The sequence below is a fragment of the Ambystoma mexicanum genome, chromosome 9 (assembly GCF_040938575.1).
Source record: "Ambystoma mexicanum isolate Mex_15411 chromosome 9, UKY_AmexF1_1, whole genome shotgun sequence".
Classification (NCBI taxonomy): Eukaryota; Metazoa; Chordata; class Amphibia; order Caudata; family Ambystomatidae; genus Ambystoma; species Ambystoma mexicanum.
Window position 1 is genome coordinate 543,371,440 of NC_090931.1, and position 21,402 is coordinate 543,392,841.

The 21,402-nt window shown below is 47.4% G+C and overlaps 1 protein-coding gene across 3 annotated transcripts in view; it reads left to right on the forward strand.

Moving 5' to 3' along the window:
• RNFT1 (ring finger protein, transmembrane 1) overlaps positions 1–21,402 on the forward strand; it is a 424,054-nt gene that overhangs the window by 256,022 nt on the left and 146,630 nt on the right. For all 3 annotated transcript variants that reach the window (XM_069615093.1, XM_069615094.1, XM_069615095.1), the window contains one exon: positions 5,832–5,985. In XM_069615093.1, the coding sequence (XP_069471194.1) occupies positions 5,832–5,985 (154 nt within the window). The remainder of the gene's footprint in view (positions 1–5,831; positions 5,986–21,402) is intronic.

Genomic DNA, 21,402 nt, shown 5'->3' on the forward strand with positions numbered 1-21,402 from the left:
AAGAGTTCCAGAGGAGACAGAGAGCAAGGGTGCTTGCTACCCAACCAGGGTGGTATCCCTACATATTATCCCCACCAAAAATATCGCCGTACATATGGTCGTTTGTCTCGCCATAGGCAATATTTTTGGGGGGGATAATTTGTGGGAGCTGGGGCGTCCCCCGCACATTTAAAAATAATGTGGGGTTTGCAGGGGTTTCCCCCGCAGGGTCCATGGCTCAATATCGCCGCAAAAATATGCTGATATTTTTGTATCGCCATATTTTTGCGGGGATATTAACACATGGAACCACCAGGGCAGGAGGGCAGACCCTCGCAAAGCAGGTTTCTGGCAGGCCACGCTAGAAGCAGGTCTCCCAGGGCCTGCATTCCACACCATTCACCACCTAGACAGCGGTCATCGTCTGTCAGTCATCAGAGCCAACGATCGCAGGGCAGTGTGTCACCCAGACCTCGGAGAAGATCCTCACTCCATAGGACCAGACAACCCAGAATGCCATCTGTCATCACGACTGCGGAATGGCCTGATGACCCCACAAAAGACTTGAGTGAACCAGATGATCCTTTCTGGGAGTTCAGATACGGATACACATGGCGAAGAACCTGAGCAGGGTGAATTACCACAAGATACGCCCGACGCAGACGATTGGGAATCGGTCATCACGAAACAGAAAAAGCGTGACTCTCCAGGGTGGCCTCCCCTTCAGGCCATGGTGTCTCCTTTCACTCTACTATCGCTAAGTCAGCTGAAATTGTCAAAATCCAGGTAGCTTGAGAAGAAAAGGCATCAGTCCTCTATGGACATAGGGACAAGAGGCGCTGGACAGTAACAACAATCCCTATATTGGATACACCTTGAGAAGCAGGGGAAAATATTTTGACCACCCCTCTTTTCATGCCAGCACTGGTGGCAAGACCAAAAAGGAAATATAAGGCTCCCGATTCAGCACCATTGTGCCCAAGAGGTCACCCTAAGCCCAACTCTGTAGTCACGGTTGCAGCGAGAAGAAGACTGAAAAACCCGGCCTCTCCTCTCACAGCGCCCCCCGTTAAAGGACACAAACTAGAGGCAATGGGGAGAAAGGTCTTGGCAGCAGCCTCATTGGCTGTACGGGCTAGTAATGCCATGGCACTCATGACCAGGTTGGACAGAGAACTGTGGCTCTGCATGTCACACCAAGTAAAAAACCTGCTAGATAAGTTCCAGGAGGAAGCTAAAGCCATAATCGCAGATAGCAAGGCAGTCTGGGACCACATGATGGCCACCTCCAGTAGACGCAGCCCATTGGGGCTTTAGACAAATGGCACACGGCACAGTCTTGCAACATCAGGCCTGGATGAAGGCCACTGTCTTTAGACCGGAAGTACAGGCTCACATTTTAGACATGCCTTTTGACAGCCAGGAATTATTTGGCAAGAAAATCGGCGACCATCAAGTCTGACGCACACTGCTAGGGCCATCAGTTCCCTAAGAGAGGAGGAGAAAGACTGCCGTCCCTTTCGCTCCTTTTGAGGCTCCAGTTCCAAATACAGATCGTACAGCAGGTCCTTCCGAGGGCAGGCACCATTGTGAGGCTCCTACCAAACCGGAATCAGATACCAGCAAAGTTTTACCAGTTATCAGAACCAACAAGGTAAGAGGGGATCTGTCCAGGGCAGAACCCAGGCCAAGAAAAATGGACTCCAGGACAATGCGCCTCCCGCATCGCACCCCGGTCGGAGGACTCGTATCACCACACCTGTGACAATGGGACACCATTACTTCAGACAAATGGGTACTACAGGAGGTAAAAGGGAGCCACACCATAGGCTTCATACATCGACCCGATCGTAATCTTCTCGAAGAAGGAACACACACCTGCTGCAACAACTGCAGGCAGAGATCAACAAGTTGATTCAAAAGGCTGCGATAGAGCCGGTTTCGCTCCAGCAAAAGGGTAAGGGCTTTTCCTCACATTTCTACCTAATAAGGAAAAAGAATGGGCAGTGGTGCACAATACTGGATGTAAGGGCCCTCAATCAATGTGTTTGTTGCCTGAAATTAAAATAACTTCTCTCCAGCTAGTCCTCTCATGTCTCAGAAAGGGCGACTTCCTGGCCACATTGGATCTAGAAGATGCCTACCTCCATGTTCCCATTCATCCCTCCCACAGGCCGTTCCTTCGATTCTCTTGTCGGTGAGCAGCACTTCCAATTGAAGGTGCTCCCCTGTGGGCTCAACTCAAAACTGAGGCTCTTCACAAAATGTCTAGTTCCAGTTGCCGCCCATCTCGGACGATCGGGTATACAAGTTTTCCCATTCCTAGACGATTGGCTTGTAAAGGGGGTTTCCCTGAGAGCAGCGTTGGATGCAGTGGGAAGGAAGACAATCCTACTCAAAAACCTAGGCTTCTCGATCAACTAAGACAAATCTTCTCCCATGCCAGCTCAAACAGCCATCTTCGTAGGTGCAGTTCTAGATACTCGAGTCCCATAGGTTCTTCCCTCTCCTGACAGGGTGACAGCAATGCAGAATCTCATTGCATGGTTCCAAAGGAAAACGAGCTCCAGTTTAAGACAATACAAATCCATTCTGGGCATGATGTCCTCCTGTATCTTCCTCGTGCCCAATTGCAGGCTGAAGATGAGACTGCTGCAGGAGGAGCTGGACAAGCAGTGTGTGCAAAGCAGCGGATTGTGGGAGGACATTGTGCACCTTACACCAAATTTCTACAAGGCCCTGTAATGGTGGGCCAAGGATATGCTTCAGGGCATGCCTTTCCAATACCCACATCCACTCTACTCCTAAGGACGGATGCCTTGCTATCGGGATGGGGAGCCCACTTGGGCGATCTGCAAGCCAGCGGAGTGTGGTCCCAAGTAGAATCATACCTGCACACAAATGTGCTGGAACTCAGGGCCATCCGATGGGCACTGAGATCTTTCTTGCCAGTACTCACTGGACAGGTGGTGACAGTGCAGACTGACAACACCACATCAATGCACTAAACAAACAGATAAGGGGCACAAAATCCAGCATCTTGTCACTAGAAGCGCAAAGACTCTGGAATTGGGCATTTCAGCACAGGATCCTCAGGAGGGCAGACCATCTTCCCAGGAAGGACAACATACTGACGTACTGGCGGATATGCTCAGCAGGCAATTCCTACAATCCCACAAATGGGAACTAAACAAGCTGTTCCACAGGTGGGAGAAGCCCGAGATCGACCTATTCTCAACATTCGAAAACAGAAAATGTGATCAGTTTGCTTCCAGGTACCCAGAGACATACTCCCAGGGAGATGCATTCTCTGTGGACTGGAGGGCGAAGTTCCTTTACGGCTTCCCTCCAACAACTTTAATTCCATGCATACTCGGCAGAATGAACGAACAACCTTGCACCATGATCATGATAGTCCCAACATGGGCACATCAGATAAGGCCCACTGCACTCCTTCAACTAGCACTTAAGAACCCAGCCCGTCTCCAGCCACATTCACGCCTACTGTCACAGCACAGTAGTTGCTCAACCACAACCCAGCCAGCCTGTCTATCAGGGGCTGGCTCCCCGGCATCGAAAATTCCACAATGTTGCACTAACCTCTGTGTGCTGGGGCATACTCTGGGCAGCCAGGGCTCCGTCCGCAAGGCGAACATATGCCAAAAAGTGGAAACTGTTCAAGGTATGGTGAGCAGGAACAAGTACAGATCCCCTCTCGATATTGGTGGAACAAATCTTACATTATCTGTTACAGTTGGCATATGGTGAACTAGCGCTCGCATCCATTAAGGTTAATCTACAGCCATGTCTGCTTAGCCTCATCAAGACTCCAGCAGTCAAAACATTCCTGATGGGTTTAATGCACACCTTTTCCTAGAGAGAGAAGAGCCATTCCCACCTGGAACCTTAACACAGTTCTGGCAGCGCTAATGAGAGCTCCCTACAAACCTATCCACAGATGTGATGTAAAGTTCCTTTGTTGCAAGACAGCCTTCCTCGTGGCCATCACGTCAGCCAGACTCATTGGGGAACTACAGGCACTTTCCATCGAACCGCCATTTACCATCTTTCAATATGATAGTCATCCTCCGATCACACCCTAAATTCATTCCTACGGTTATGTCTGAATCTATTCTGTCGGAGCGGATTGTATTACCTACATTCTTCGGCAACCATAGAACTGCAGCAGAGCAATCGCTGCATTCACTGGATATGGCTAGAACACTGAAGTTCTACATGGAAAGGGAAAAAAAGACTTCAGGGCCTCCAACGGGCTTTTCATCGCGTTTGCAGGACGCACCAAGAGTTGATGCATCTCCAAACAGAGTCTGCCACATTGGGTCTCCAGCTGCATTACCCACCACCACCAAATAAGAAACAACCTGCTACCGTTCACACCGACAGCGCAGTCCACCAGGGCGAGAGCGGCTTCGGCAGCGTTCCAAGCTGGGGTGTCTCTAAAAGACCTATGTACACTCCAAATGTTCACACAGCATTACTGATTGGAAGACAGCAGAAGGGAAACCTCAGTAGGACAGGCAGTGCTTCAGCACATTTGCTTAAGGTAGGAGCAGCCTAATGTTCTTTAAATGTTCTCTCCTTATCCCACCTTCCCTTGCTGGTGTAACTGTTACGTGTACTGTGCTAGCTAGGCTCACTTCCTCTAGTTGTTATTCTACGGTTGTGGGTAGCTTTACAGTCATATATACACACACAAATGTCTTGCTATCAAACATGTTCATACTTGGTACTTGGTATTCTATTCAAGCATGTGAATCTATGATGGATCCAATGCTGGAGAAGTTTTGGTTGTTCACCTGTAACGGTATTCCTCCGGCACTTGTATCGTTCATGGATTCACATGCGCCCGCCCTGCTCCCGCCTACAGTCGGTCATCAACTGCAGCCTTCACGGTTCAAAACCTGAAGATGACTGACTCGAGTGAAGCTTAAACCCTGCCACCTCATTGGTTAGGGTCTAAAAGGACCAAAGGAGGTTGAGGGACTACACACATGAGAGGCTACACAGGCCCTATGGGGCTGGGTGTGTAGTATTTCCCTAAGGGGAAGTTTTAATCTAGTTTATAATTATTTAAATTACAGAGGATTCCCCCTCTGATGACGGGGAATATTCAAGCATGTGAATCTATTAAAGATACCAATGTTAGAGAAATACAGTTACAGGTAAATAACTAAGACTTGCATGGCCATAAAAGCTACTCTGTTCATCCCGTTCAACTGTTTATATTCTCAAAGTGGTTCCTTACCACTTAGTCAGTTTTCAATAACATTGCTTGCCTGTCCATATTTTCACACTGCTTCCTTAGCTTGTTCAATTTGAAGGATGGTTATATTTGACTAGTTTGGCCGTAATGGTTTTCCCATTTGGTTGCGCTATGAATCATTTCTTAAATTGTTTTATTCAAAGTCTTATTTTTTTTTTTTACATCCTTTCATTTTTAGCCGTATTTGAATCTGCTACTATTAGTGCTTAACCTGTTTTCACAAACTTAAGCAGTTTGACAATTTAAAGAGAAACTATGTCAGCTGTCAGAAACGGCTTTGCATTCTTGTCTAAATATCCTTGCATTCAATCTGAGTCTAGAAGTTGGCAGGGTGAAAACGTATTCGGGTCTTGCAATTCGGGCACTGCATGTGTTACAAATAATTCCAGGTAGTACTGTTGCTCTTACTCTGCCCCTTCCCAGCATACACAGCCCTTGCATGTCCTCTAGGTGATTTTATTTTGCAGCAAATCTAGGCAGTATATATGACTAGGCACTGTTAAGTTTGATTTTTAGTTGTGGAAAAACATGTTTGTAATCATTCTTTTTTTCTTCTCCCTTTCCAAAGTTTAATCTTTTTGAACCCATCTGTGGGTTTTCTTCATTTCTGGGATGTGCTTTGGATTGTGGGAATCACAGACTTCATTCTCAAATTCAGCTTCATGGGCTTCAAGTGCCTCGTCCTCTTGGTGCCTTCCTTTGTGATGTCTTACAAGTGTAAGGTAAGAGAATTGCAGTATGAGTACATTCAGTAAGAAAATAAACTTTTGAGGCGGTGTACTGCCATTGTGTGTATTTTAACATTGCTCCTGAAAAGCAAATACTATTTTATTTCCAAATGATTATTGCCCCAGTTGTTTTAATCATCACACACAATTATGTTTGCGTTTGTTTGGGTACATGCGTGTCCTCGTCTTGTATGGTGCAGAGATTATTTGGGCTGTGAGCCGTGAGTAAGATATTAACAATCTGTAGTACCTTACCCTTACATGTGAATGCTTGAAGTGGGTTGAGACAGGAAAACCAGACTTGCTACAACTATTGGCACGGTGATAGAGGGGGTATGTCAAGCATTTAATGCTTTTTGGAAACCAAGCTGCCAAAATCCATAGAAGTGGAAAGGCTTATTCTAATGCTTTGTTTTGATAATATTAATTGGGTATTTTTAAAGACGCTATGAGCAAGCCTCCGGACTACATAACCTAACCCTGGCTTTAATTTGGAGCCAAGCAATCCTTTTCAATAGCGACATAGGAGAATGCTGGTTTGGGGAAAGATACCTGCTATCTCTGTTGCTATAACAGAAGACAGTCAACCACTAAATGCTCCTTATCCTCTCCAGTCCCTGAAAAGTTATGCTGTTGTTCATTGATTAGAACTCCCACATGAAATATAAGGTACTGTGACCATTCCTGTCTCTAGGCCCTGTCAAAGGAGGGAGGGAGGGAGGGGGTGTTGGGGTGGGAACCTGACCCATATCCCCTCCCTGCATGCCAGGATACGAGGATGTAGACCCTCCATCCCCTTTGGGTTATGAGTTTCTGGGAGTCTGCAGAGACAAAGGGATCTCAGAAAACAGGAGCTGTAACGGTTACCTGGTGGAGGCTGGAGATAAAGGAGAGGAGAGAAGCAACTGCCACATCCAATCTTGGGCCCCAATGCTGTACCCTGGAGACAAAAGCCCACTGTGCCAGTGCAGTATCAAGGCAGAGGTCACAGAGGCTGCAGGAGGCCGGTGAGGGGAGACTGCGGTGGTGAGGAGAGCAACCGGACGCCGCATGCAGCCTGGAGCCCCAGCGGCGTACGGGCCCACCCGAGCCCCATACATCCGGGGGCATGGCAGTCAAGGGACATAACGGATCCTTGATTGTGGTCATGGCCACACTACACCACCAGGGATATTTAATGCTACAAAGGGCCTGCAGGGAGGCCACAGCAACGGGGAGGAATGGTCCCCATGGACTGCACAGAGCAAAAGGGGCGGGACATAGTCACCTTTTTAATGTTTTCCTTGCCCTTCTCAAGGCCCTGGGAAAACGGCTAAGTTCCTGACCGACATACGTAGAATTGGTGATTGCACCAACCCACCTCGACAGACACTGGAGCATATCCAAATCTGGAAAGAAGAGAAGGAGGGGCTCCTAGGGGGAAAGGATAGAAACACAAAGGGCGGGGACAGAGTGGGTGAAATGGGGTATAAATGTAATTGATCATTGCAAGTCTAACAATGCCGCCATAATCAACAAATGTCATGAACACACAAAAGATAAGATTGACTCGAATTGTTTTGTTTCTGTTTATGATAATGAATAAACAGAGTTGGAAAAAAAAGTGTGCATTCCTTATATTGAATTGATGTAGTACCAGGGAGTTAACAATTCTGTCCCTTACAGAGACAGTTATCCTCCTGCTTCTGGCCCCCCTCAAAGTTGACACATTTCTTCGCTAAGGAAGTGTTTGAAGGATTGTATAAACAAGTATTTCCTATGGTTGGTGCTGACTGATACTTCCTCATGAAATGGTGTGGCCTAGAATCCGACCTCCCTTATAAACCGCTTATATTTTTCTCATGTCAGTCTTTCCACACTTCCCGTAAAAATTCTAAGGGCTTCATCCAGATTCCTTGCATGTATCTCATGTTAGGGGTGGGGGAATGCCAATTTGTCAGCTTGAAAACTGATTGTGCGCACTACTACCTCCATCCTTTTTATGGGAAAACCTACGCAGCCAAAGTGGCATCCAAGCGAGACAAAACATTCCTTTTGTAGTGTGGCAGGATGATTATCTGGTGATTAAGCAGAGCAGAAATCAAGAGTAGGGTACCATGCAGTTCCACTTACCAGGCTGAGAATGTCTTTGAAATTTGGACAAGGCTAAGTGTCCCATCTACTATTCTGTTGTTGTTCAGACTTTGTAGGTCTAAACACAAATGCAGTTCACCTGATGCTTTGGTTTACAATGCTGTGGGAATAAGCCCACTGCACACCTCATCCTCCTCTGATACAGCATCCAGGTTTGCTTTTCTCCCCTTTCATTATGGACAACAGCATAACGCTGTGTTTTAACAGGAATGGCTCTGCTCTTAAGGTTTGTCAACTGCATTAAATCTTTGAGACGCCCCACTTTGCCTATGAATACCTCCAGAAACTTGTTCACATTATCACTTGGTGGATATGATGGCCGACTTGTTACTTAACATCATTTTAAGTTTGCCTGATGGGTTTAGTTTCACTTTCAAAGTAGCCTGGTATCAACACTTCAAAAAGGCTGCCCCTATCTTTACTACATACACTCTTACAAAGGCAACCCCATTTTTTATTTGGAGTTAAGCATTCGAATACCCTGAGGGTTCAATCTTGCTACCTGTGTTTCTGCCTGGATATATGTCCCCTGTTTCCTGGCGGACACCAAGTTTCACTTTATACCTTTTTTTAAAAAAAAAAAAAGAAAATGTATGAGGCCTGTGATGAAAAACATGATGCTGATGCCATTCATGTATGCTGTCCCTTCTCTTTGTTCATACTCTTAATTATCACTGCTCACAGTGAGTTACATGGTGACGCTCTCGTCGTCCAAATCTTCTTGTTCGCCCATCATGGCCAATATAGAGCTATTACTTTTAGGCCTGGTGTCCTTTCTAGCTTGGCTCACACTTGCAAAATTGCCTGTTTTGCCTCATAGAATGCAATTTGTATTCCAGGCAGGGTGGAAACTAATATGCGCCATATGTTTGAGGCTAATACATATGAAGTATCCTTGTTTATTCACCAGCGCTACTTTAAAGTTGGGGCTCTTGGCTGCTGTTATTGCTCCTATTTTTTTCAAAAACTGGCTGATGGCCTTATCCGTTGCTGGGGTCACTGGAGCATCTACTGCACTGCTCCATACTCGTGGCTAATGCCTTTTTTTTTAAAAACCTATTTTCATTGATTTTACAATCTTCAAAAAGACAATATATCCATGAACAACCCAATCCCCAACTCACCCCCACCTACCCCTCCGTAAGCGATCACAGTGTATCTCTTTGGTCTTTTGGCTTGAGATCTTATTTCCACTAGTTGATATCTAGTATCCTTACTTTGTGCAGGCACCATTGTTCCATGTAATCCTTTTGTAGGTAATTAAGAGCTGTACCCCCAGTCTGTCTTGAATCTATGTTGTTGCCCCTGGATATTGTACGTGATCTGTTCCATTGCTATGAATTACCACACTCTTTGTAGACATTTGTATATTGTCAGTGGGGATTTCTGTTTCCATTTTTTGGCTATTGCCAGCCATGCCGCTAGTAATAGTCCCATAAAGTTTGACTTCTGTGGCTTAGTCATGAGCTTCTCTCTGGGATCCCAGACCCCGCAAAGCCACACCCTTTCCCCCAGCTTTGCCAGATCTGTGAACATCTCTTGCAATTGGGTTTTCACATCTCCCCAGAATTGCTGTATAACCGGGCATTCCTACCAAATGTGCCTCCAGTCTCCTATTCCCCAACACTCCCTCCAGATACGTTGCGTGGAGTCTTTCCAGGGTATAATGCCATTGGACTAAGATCTTTGTCCACATCTCTTTGGTCTAAATTGCCCTGGTAAGTTTGGGAATTGCCCCCCATATGTATTCCCATGTTCCTTGGAAATAGTACCCCGGAGGGTTTTTTCCCACCTCTTCATATATAGCTGTTTGACCTCCTCTGTCTGCGTGATCAGGAATTTGTACGTGTCCGAGACACACTTTTTTGTACCTGAGTGTGTCATGCAGTAAGATTCGATCGGGGTCAATATTCTAGTCGCTGCATGTTTGATCTGCGGGGACGACAGCCAGTGATGCAGCTGCTCATATTTGTACCTGTCTTTCAATGTAAGGCCGAACTGCGCTGCGCATTCTTCAAGAGATATAATCTCTTGTGCTTGGTACATGTCTCCTATCTTAGTGCAGCCGGCCGCCTCCCATTTCGGCTATGCCCCTTTTTTCATCCCCGGCAGGAATTCTGGGTTGCAGAACATTGCAATGAAGGGGGCTGGGTCTTTCCTTAAGGTTTCTTCTTTTGTCGCTTTGGCCCAGACCTCTAATGTTGCTTTCATTACTCCATTAATTTGGAGATTAGGGTATTTATGCGGTTTCCCTTTGCAAAGCAGGTCTCGTAAGTGGGTGGTCGCTACTGCCTTGTCCTGAGAAGCCCATATTTTCTGTGAGGTCCCGGGGATCCATTCTTTCAGTACCCATAGTTCAGCAGCCTCATAGTATTTGCGGAAGTGCGGGAGGGCAAAGCTGCTCTAGCCACACTGGGGGTCTTTTTCTCCCATATTAATGCAATTATTATTTTGAACAGCGCTTTAAAGTAGGATGCAGGGATTTAAATTGCCATTGCTACGTGCAGCACAATGCATCTCCAAAAGAGAGCACATTACTGCTGCCAGAAGAGCATCCCACAAGCTCCCCATAAAGGAGAGGATCATCTTCAAAGCCCTGACCCTCACCCACAAATGCATCCACCTCTCCACACCAGCATACCTGACCCAAAGAATCCACTCTGCCTCCTCCACAAGACCAACTAGGACCCCCTATGCCAACTTGCTCACCGTACCCATGGTAAAAAGAGCTAGAGCAGGTAGCGCCAGCTTCCCCTACCTAGCATCACAGCACTGGAATGCCCTCCCCACTGCCCTGCGAGCCGAACCATCACTCGCTGCCTTCCGTAAGGCCATGAAAACCACCTTGTTTGCCTGATCACCCCACCTTCTGATATGACGTCCTTCCCTTCCCCGAGATACGATGTATTGTGTACGCTTTTATGCATAACATGTATAACATCCCTGCTTTCCAATGCACTGAACGTATGCTTACTGTAATTAAGTCTCCTACAAGAAACAGCGTCACAGTGTCCCTGGGCTGTCTGTGCGCTATATAAATGTAAATAAATAAAATAAATACAAAACTCGGGGAGGCCGGTAATTTTTACCTTAGTTATCCGGCCCCACCACGTGAGAGACATGGAGTTCCATCCCTCTACATCCCGATTGATCTTCTCCAGTTGTTGGGGATAGTTCTCCCTGTATAGCTTGTCTGTTCTATCGGTCAATGTTATTCCCAAGTACTTCACCCCTTTGTCTGCTACCTTCAGCTGTAGGGCGGAGGCTTGTTGTAGGATCGCTCCCCTATCTCCCGCTAATATGAGTACTTCAGATTTTTGTCTATTAATCTTGAGTTCCGACAATGCTCCTTATGTTTCTATCTCTTGTAGGAGAAGCGGGCAAGTTTTTCTGGATCCCCTAGTGCCACCAACATGTCATCCGCATATGCTACTACCTTGTGTGGGAATCCTGCCATATCTATACCCTTCAGGGCTGGCGATTCCCTTATTCGCGCCAGAAGGGGTTCCAGGAAGATTGCGTATAGGAGCGGGACAGGGGCATCCCTGTTTGGTCCCTCTTTCAATGTTAACCCTGTCTGAAATCTCACCATTTACTGCTATGTGGATGGAGGGGGAGACATAGTTGGCCCGTATCCTGTTGATGAATGATTCCCCCTTCCCCATTTGTTTCAATATGCAGAAGAGGAGCGACCACACGACGTGGTCAAAATCCTTCTCTGTGTTGAGTGCTAGAAGGGCTGGGGAGTGGGTGATCCCTATTTTTTTCCATCAGATGGATTATTCTTCTGATATTATCATGTCTGTCTGTTGGGGACGAATCCTGACAGGTCTTGGTGTATTAGCTTTGGAAGGACCTGTGATGGTCTGTTGGCCAATATTTTCGTATATAGCTTAGCATCTAAGTTAATTAATGCTATCGGGTGGTATGAGCCAGGTAGCTCTGGGTTTTTCCCTGGCTTGTGGAAGACGAATACTTTTGCCTCGTTCAATGATAGGGTTATGTTGCCCTTTTCCTTGAAGATATTGAATAGTTCTGTAAGGATTGGGGCTAAAACGCCTGAGTATGTCTTATATAATTGTGCTGTAAAGCCATCCGGGCCTGGGGGCCTTGTTCTTGGGTAGTTCTCGAATTACTTTTCTTACCTCGTCTTCAGTTATTGCCCTGTCTAGGTATTGCTTTTCCTCTTCCGATATGGTCGGGAGGGAAGTAGCGTTTAAGTATGCCTCTTGGTCCTGCCATTTGGGGTTTTCTGAGGAATATAGGTTCTGATAAAATTCTTTAAATGTATTCCCGATGTCTGCTGTACGGGTTAGTGTTTGGCCTTTGCTGTCTGTCATTCTTTTTAATGTTTGCCTGTTTTGTTTTGCTTTTAGCTGCCTTGCCAGGAGTTTGTCTGCCTTGTTTGCCTGGATGTAATAACAGTGTTTAAAGGGGAGGAGGTGCCTCTCCGCTCTTTTAGAATGGAGGGTTTCTAACTGACGCTGGACGTGCCTTAATGCTTTCTTTAATTTGGACAACGGATTCTGTGCAATCTCCATCTGTATCGCTTTCAGTTTCTCTCCTAAGTCTGATTCCCATTGGTGGCTCTGTTTGTCCCTTATCGATTTGAGTGCTATGAATTGTCCTCTGGTAACTACTTTAAAGGCTTCCCATAGAGACTCCCTTGTCGTTTTGGTTGGTTATTTTGAAAGAAATATTTTACCATACCTGATATAACCAGGTTCCCAAGGACCGGGTCCTGTTGTCGGGTGGAAGCTTCCAACGCCAGAGCCCGGTTTGTTGATGGGAGAACGAAAGTTCGACTGAAAATGGGGCGTGGTCGGATAGCGATATCGCTCCCATTTCTGTATGTTCTATTTTCCCCAGAAGCCCTCTTGAAGCCCATATATAGTCTATTATGGACATTGAGTTGTGAACGTGTGAGAAGTGGGTGTATCCCCGTTGTTGCCCCTTTGTGCCCCGCCATACATCCTCCAACAAGAGTGTCTCCATTTTCTTGCGCAGGACTTTTGATGGCGCTCCCTGTCCCTGTGGCCTGGCGCCGGATCTGTCTGTCAGGGTGCCATGAGAGGTTGAAATCCCCTCCCATTACTACCTTGTCTGTGTCAGGTCTTTCCAGTTTATCCAGGGTGTCTCTGAGGAAGCCGTCCTGTCCTGCATTAGGGGCATACATTGCAGCTAGTGTCGGCGGGGGGGGGGGGTGGTGGCGGGGTATCCCTCTATTTGAGCATTTGCAAAGATGAACCTCACGTGTTTGTCTGAGTGCGTGTTGTGTATTTGAAGCTTTAGGGAATTGTGGAAGGCTAGGAAAACCTCTGCCCTCTTCTCTTGCTCATTTGCTTGGATGATTTGGTTGTACCCTCTCAGACGAGTTTTCCCTTTGTACTTCTCCCTTATCTGGGTCTCTTGTAACATTATATCATATTTCCCCTTATGGAGGAAGTGTTCTACTTTTTTCCTTTTTACCGTGGAGTTCAGCCCCCAGACGTTATAGGTTAAGACCCTTCATTCATGTCTCAATTTTGACGGTTTGTCTAACCTTCCGGATGCCCCCCGTAGCGCCGTCCTCCCCTACTCCATTCTATGCATACCCCACCTTGCATTCCCCCCCACCCCTGAAACTGCCCTGAGGAGGAAACTGGGACCTATGGCTGCTCGGGCATGTAGTCCTCCGCACCATGCCCTCTGAATACTCAAGGATAACTTTGTGGGGACTCCTTACCCCCATCAACCCCTCTACCCACCTTGCTGTCACCTGGTGGCTGGATTCTTGCTCCCTGTACCTTTCTGGATTGGCTGCTGATGCTGTCCCAGCATGGCCGTTAAGTGTGTGTCGGTTTATATATATATTGTGTATTTCTAGCATGGCTCCTATTTCTTTTTACTGGGTTGCCGTACCTTTCTATTGATCGTTTTCCACTCCCAGGGGGATCCTCTTCGCGGCTGTCCTTTCTCTCCGGCCTCCCGGGCCTCCACCTTGATCCTGTATGTTAATGATCTGCAGTCTCTACTGTCAAGGGGTTATTCTTTGCTGCGTCCCTTCCCACGAGAAGAGTAGCCCGAAGGGAAAGGTCTCTTTATATCTAATTTGTTTCACCACAAGTTCCTTTATTATTGGGCCCATCTCTCACCCTTTCTGCAGTGTCAACTGCGCCAGGTCCTGATTAAGTTGTATGCCCACTCCGTTCATCCGTATATGATCCATTGTCCTTGCTTTGCATAGGATCTGCTGCTTCTGGGAGTATAATGTGAGTGTGATCAGGACGTCGCAGGGGCGAGTTCCCGGTTCGCCCATTCTTCGCGGGCCCACCTGGTGTATCTGTCTATTGGAATGTCTGTATCTTCTTTGGCGGAGAGGATGTCTTTGAAGACCTGCGGGACTGCTTCCTTAAGGTCCTGGTCTTCCACTGATTCTACCCTGTTCTTAATCCTGATATTCGATCTCCCGAGTGGTTTTCTAAGTCCTCACACTGAAGCTCAAGGTTATGTGTCAGACGGACCAGGTGCTCCTGGGTCTCTCCGTATTTCGGCGGCGACTCCTACGTTTTACACAATTCTCTCGAGTTTGTCCTTTCCCAGAGGTTTGCCACGTCTGTTCTTATCTCCTGTACCGCCTGTTTCATTTCATCCTTCATAGTTTCGAATTGGGTGAGAACCGAGTTCATGAATTGGTCCTGGCATTCCTTAAACCAGGACTGCATGTCTTCTATCTTGGCCATCTCTGCCTGTATCTTGCCCCGGTCTGTCTTTGCTCTTTGGTCTCCTTGTGCCTTTCCTTTCGGTTGAGTTGTGGGGTCTCTCCTCCACAGCTATACCAGGTTTGATTCTCGTCTGTGTGTTGGGGTCTGTGCCAAGACTTATGATGCTTTTCCTCTTGATTTTGACATGTGTGCGTCCTTCGTGACTAGGATCCGCTTTAGGAGAGTGGCAGTGTCTGTAGTACTGGCGGGGTTACAGTGGAGTTTATGTTCCTTTTCGCAGGGGCTGCTTGTTCCGGTGCTGTTTATTCTGTTTAGTGATAGTTTTGCTTCCCCTTTCGGACGGGGGGTCGGGGGGGGGGGGTTTGGGGCCCTTTTCAGCGTCCTCTGTGTCCTACTCTGCGGGGTTCCCTTTCCCGCTGCGGACTCAAGAGAGCGTAATGCTTTGTGTTCCCTGGGTCTCTCTTGTCTCCCTTAGGGTCTTTCTTGTCACCCTTAGGTGTGTTGTCTTGTCCTCAGGTGAAGTATACTTTGCTTTGGCAGTGTCTGAGGTCCTGCTGTCTGTTCGGAGCACGCAGGATGGGAGTTTTACCCTGAGGAATTTTTGGCGCCTGCATCGCTTTCCCCTTATAGCTGGAGCGCGGTGTAGATTCCGAGGTGTTCCCGGATACTCTGCTTTCTGTTACGAGGCTGTGGGTCTGAGTTATTTTCTATGTGTGGCCCTGCCACTATTGTTATGCCATCATGGAGGGCTGTTTAAATGCTTGTCGGTCCGCACATTGGGGCACTGTCCGCTGTGCTCTTCGCTGGGCTCTGGGGTATCCAGTGAGCTTCTCCGTTACCCCCCCTCCCCTCGGTGTCTGAAACTGTCCGCTTGATGTGGCCGTACTGCGGGGATTCTCCCTATGTTGTGGCAAATCTAAGTGAGGGAGATGAAGGTTGCTGAATTCGAGTGGGCACCCCTTACTTTGTGTTCTTTCGCCACCCGCACCGGTTCCCTGTGAGCTCTGTGTTCATTTGGCGGGTGTTCCCTCTCTTTGTTTTCGTGGTGCGTTGGTGTTCTGATGCTCCCTTGCCGGACCACTGGGAGAGAGGCGTGGCTGTCTCCGATCATACACGTATGCCGGTGCCTGGTGCTTAGTGCCGTCCGGTGCGCCGTCCAGGATATCCACACCCCGCTCCTGTTTCGTTTGCGGAGCGTAGTCTCTCCTATGGCTCAGAAGTGCCCAAAGACCACCTCCGTTTCTCCTCTGGTACCTGATACTGTCCACTTGATGTGTCCGTACTGCAGGGGCTTCTCCTTGTGTTGCAGTGATTGTGAGTTTATCACCACCCCCGTTCTGCCCCCAGGCTACTCCGTGCTCACTTTTGGATGGCGCTGTGTTCGTTTCTGGGTGCGAGTACGTATCTTACCCTTTCCTCCGTGTTCGTCGTAGGGGGGTTTTGTATACTGATGTTACGTTCTGGATCCCGGTGTTTGGGTTTCCTGCTGCGTGTCCTGCAAGACAAGGTCGCCGGGTCTCGCTATCAAGCGTCAGCTGGATTTCCCACGTGGCTCCATTCCACACTTCTCCCTGATGTCTTGTATGGCGAGTGGCTGCCTGGAAGCCTGCTTTTCTTATGTTTTTAATGCCCGCTCGGAGTTTGGGGCTGTTTATCCGCTTTATAGTCTATCTTCAGTGTTGTGGCCCAGGGGGCGGGGGGGGACGGAGCGACGCTCGAACACATATTCCCCTTGCGGCCGCCATCTTGGAATCCGGCTAATGCTTAAGTTGGCATTTCCAATGTGGCTCATCCAAATATGCTTTGTGCTCTGCCTATCCTGAAGATGGACCATTAATGGATCCCTCATCACTTCTTTGAGAAATTGGCTAACGTCACCGGAGATGAGGAGATACCTTAACCCTGTCATGTTCTACTCTATCAATTCCTCTTCTTTCTGGTAGGGCATGCATAAGTTGTCTTTTTATCACTATGCTTGTTTTGGTTGTACAGTGCTTCCTCAAGTGTACCTGACCTCCCTCAAGCTCATTTGAATAGTTTACAGGGTCTGCATGCATCTGCAACAAGCAACACCGCCTCTGGATGTTCTCACGCCTAGTGTGCTGCAATGTGATGTGTCCTCCAATCTAGTGATTGGAGGACACATCACATTGCAGCACACTAAGGCTACACCCGCCGGATTTGTTTTAAGGGTTTGCAGGTGATTCTTCACTTCCTGTGCAGGATTGGATAAATCCTGACTGTGCATTCACTTCATGCACAGCCATGACCCCCCACATCAAAGGAGCCCTTGTCAATGCTAGGTCTGATTGCCCACGCCCTAGACATAGCAGACCACATTTCATCTAACAAACTCGACTTCTTAGCAGTCACAGAAACCTGGCTACATCCAGCCGCAGGACCATCCGCTACACTAGCACTACCAGATCATTACACCATCATTAGATCTGGTAGAACAACTAGCAGAGGTGGTGGAGTAGCATTCATTGCAAAAAACCAGCTTGGCATCAGAGAAGTGCCTAACCAACCATTTTCTTCAGGAGAACTTCTCTCCATCAAACAGCCGCTATCTGCGACACGGACATTACTCATCCACCTTCTGTACAGACATCCGGGTCCTATCTCCTCATTCGAGGAAGACGTCACACAGCTTCTTACCCACAACACTAAACCAGGCTCCCAAATCATGCTTTTGGAAGACCTTAACCTAGGCCTATGACATCCAAGATACTAAAGCCACAGCCTTAGAGAACACTCACTGAGCTTGGCTTTACACACCGTATTTCCAAACCAACGCATAGCAAAGGCAGAACTCTGGATTGGTTAGCAGACATGATAGCAGATACTCTCCAATTCGCCTTGTGCCTGGACTAACCACCACGTCATTTCCTTTGCAATTCAGGATACTATCTGCCATATTCCTAGCTGCTCGCAAGAACTACCTGCATTAACCCGAAACAATCGCCTTATCACTCTGGAGAACCTTCTCCCTGCACTCCAATCCATCACTGACCCTCACGGGAAGTTAGACAAGGACCTAGCTAGCCTGGTGCCCCTATACAACCAAAACCTACTTCAAGCCCTAGACTCAATAGCTCCTCTCAAATTAAGAAAAGCCAAGCCACCTGCTCATGTAAATAAATGGTTCTCCTCAGACTAGAAAACCCTTTGCAAATCCAAAAGATGCGCTGAAGCCACCTGGAGAAAATAAACCTCAATCCTGAGGAAGGAAAAATGTACCACTGCCTCTGATGCCTATAAAGAAGCCATTTTGAAAACTAAAAGCGATACCTTCAGCGTTAGAATTCTAAATGCCAAATCCAGTACCAAAGAGCTCTTCGCCATTCTCAGAGAGTTGGATTCTCCCATCTCTCCTCCTGAATCATGTACCAAAGATGCCTCATGGTGTGCCAACATCCAAAAGTCCTCCTAGACAAAATCTCCTTACTACAAGGAAAACTTTAAGCCAAAAAACTTCACCTCACACCAAACACTAAACATAATGATTCACACCTCACCCCCCCTAAACCTTGCAGCCTATTCGATTTCACCCCAGTGACCACGACAGAGGTAGTAGCAATCATTGCTACCCTAAAACCATCCAGATACCAAGGCGACATCTGCCCAGCCACAATTATAAAAGAGGGGGCAAAGGAATTTGCTCCCTTCATCACCTCCTTCATCAACGCCTCATTCGAATCATGCACTGTCCCAAAAAATCTCAAAGATGCTCGGGTCATGCCCATCCTAAAAAATAAAAAAACAATCTTGACCCCAACATCCACCCCGACCAACTTCAGACCCATAACTACGGTGCCTTTTGTTCTGAAAATATTAGACAAGGTGGCATACATCCAAATTCTAAACCGTCTCGAAGTAAACAATCTCCCAGGCCTCTGCCAATCTGGATTCAGACCAAGACATGTCACAGATACAGCCTTGTTGCTTGTTGGATTTAAAAATCCAGATGGATGAACTACGGACAATGGAAAGCCTGCTCTTGGAATGGATTGTGTCCTCCCACGTATTCTTCATCTCTAGATATGTTGTCTCAGCTTTGCTACTTCTGACATTTTTTTTTCACCAGAGGGTGCTGTGTTCGAGGCCGCGGAGTCGTAGTCACTCGAGGGCCGCCGTCGAGTGTCGACGTCATCCGCTGTATAAAGGGCTCGAGCAGCACCCGTTACTTCAGTTGCGTTTTTCCGAGCAACTGCTTCGTGTCACGAACGGCGCATCAGGTTTTTTCTCGACAATGTCCTCGTCATCTACACCCACCACACCCAAGACAGGTTTAAAAAAATGTCAGAAGTGTGGTAGTAAAATGTCAATAACCGACCCCCATCGGAATGGCCTCTGATGTCTCAGCCCAGACCATCGGGTTGACTAGTGAGGTTCCTGTCAGGCCATGTCCAATAAGGCTCTTAGGGAACGTAGAGGTAAGTTGGCGCTGGGGGAGGAAACTTACAAGTCTTCTAAAAGACAAAAAGATTCGGATGAATCTAGTTGAAAATCTCAACATGGGTCGAGGTGGTAGAGATCGAAAGTGTCGCTCGAGGAAATCCTTCTCGTCTTCGACTAAGCAGTCAGGAAAAAAAACGTCACAGATCTTCTTCCTCCTCTGAGAGGAGAGTGACTTATCCATCCAAACACGATTCCCTGAAAAATTGGAGGCCTTTAGGGCTTCGATGCTTAAAATATTCGAGAAAGCGGCCCAGACCCCCTTGAAGATGCCGCGTGGAGATCATGCCTCTACCCTTTCTAAAAGTGACGGAGGGAGATCAAAGATTAAACACGCGAGAGCCGAAAAAGAGTCGAGAGTGTCATCAAGGGAAAGTTCCCCGACGCCTCGTACTAAGACAAAACCTCTGGTGCATAAATCGGTGGTAGCGGAATCGGCGTTGAAACTCGACACAGTCGACGACTACTGCGTCGAAACATCCGACGAAAATGGCGTCGACACCTTTGGCTGTATCGAAGCCGTCTTCGACAGCATCAAAGCCTCCTTTGACGACGTCGAAGCCAGCGTCTTCTTTATCGACGCCTTTGACGCCTTTATCGAGGCATAGTTTAATCCCTATACCCAAGTCAACGCCATTGCCCCTGTTTAAGTCGATACCACCCTCTTTACCTGAAAAAGCTTTCCATCCTCAACCTAGACACAAATTGTTCAGATCCATGTCATCCATTTTTGAAGAAAACTCCTCTGAAGAAGATGTTACTTCAGCTGGAGTTAGGTTTGGAACCAGAGAGGACCCTGAAGAGCTAGTGGGCCCTAATTCCAAGATAACAGATCTTTGACTGTCTCCAAAATGCCAGTGGCCTAGACACTTCCCCTGAAGTGGAATTTGAGAGACCAGACCCTACAGATCATGCTGATCCTAGTTATAGAAACCTCATGGGAAGGGTCATTGATTTTATGGGTTGAAAGGACGCTTCCCCAAATTTTTACCAGGGTGACATGACTGACATCCTGAGTGAAGGTCCTCTAAAAGATCCTTTTCTTCCATTACATAAAGCACTTCAGAAGAGGGTGATGGTAAATTGGAATACTCCTGATTCTATTTTAGCAGTAAATAAGAAATGTGTACCAAAATACAGACCATCTTTATCAGATCCGGAATATCTATCTGAACATCCCTCCCCTGAAAGTCTAGTGGTTCAAGCTGCAACCTCCATTAGGCAATCAGCTTACCCCTCAATACCACCAGACAGGGATGATAAAAAAGTTGATGCTTGGGCCCGAAAAGTTTTATTCTTCAGGCAGCATGGCCCTTAAATAGACTAATGTAACTTGTACTTTAGCAAGATTTACATATACCCTCTGGGACTGCATGACATTAGCGGCTGAGCGCATCCCAGAAGGTGAGGAACGGGATGGGTTCCTGGTTATAGTAAAAGATGGTAAAGAGGCTATGGTGGAATGCCTTCAGTCAGGACTGGACACTGCCGATAGTGTAAGCAGGTCCATGGCATCTAGCACGGCCCTACGTAGGTTTGGATGGCTAAGGAAATCTGGCTTTGCACCTGATGTGCAGTCTAGATTACTTTAATATGCCCTTTGGCGGCTTGAGGTTGTTTGGTAGCAAGGCAGACGAGAGCTTGGAGAAGCTGCAGACCTTAAAGCGCCAGCAAAATCACTTAGCGCCGCTACAACACAGCCTCAACAACACTCTTACGCAGGCTCATCTTCCTGGAAGATCGCCCCTTTCGTTTCTACTCCACTTTTGGAAAAAGGGAGGGGGCAGGCCAGTCAAAGAGGCCAACAGAGAAAACCCTTTCGTGGTGGAAAGGGAGAGGTGCTAGATCAGCCCAAGCAGTGGCTACTACCTCCTCAGCAACTGCTGCAGCCGCTGCAAAGCCACTTTGAGGTCTTCACCCATAAGACCCCTGTGGGAGGCAGAATCACTCCGTATCTGGACGAATTGCGGGGCATTGCATCAGATGCATGGGCACTAGAGATAGTGACCCATGGTTACTGCCTTCCTTTTCATCAAAAACCTCAAGATCATCCACCGGGAGCCAACTCTGTAAAAATTCCAGACCCGATCCTTGTGCAGGAGATTTTAACCCTGCT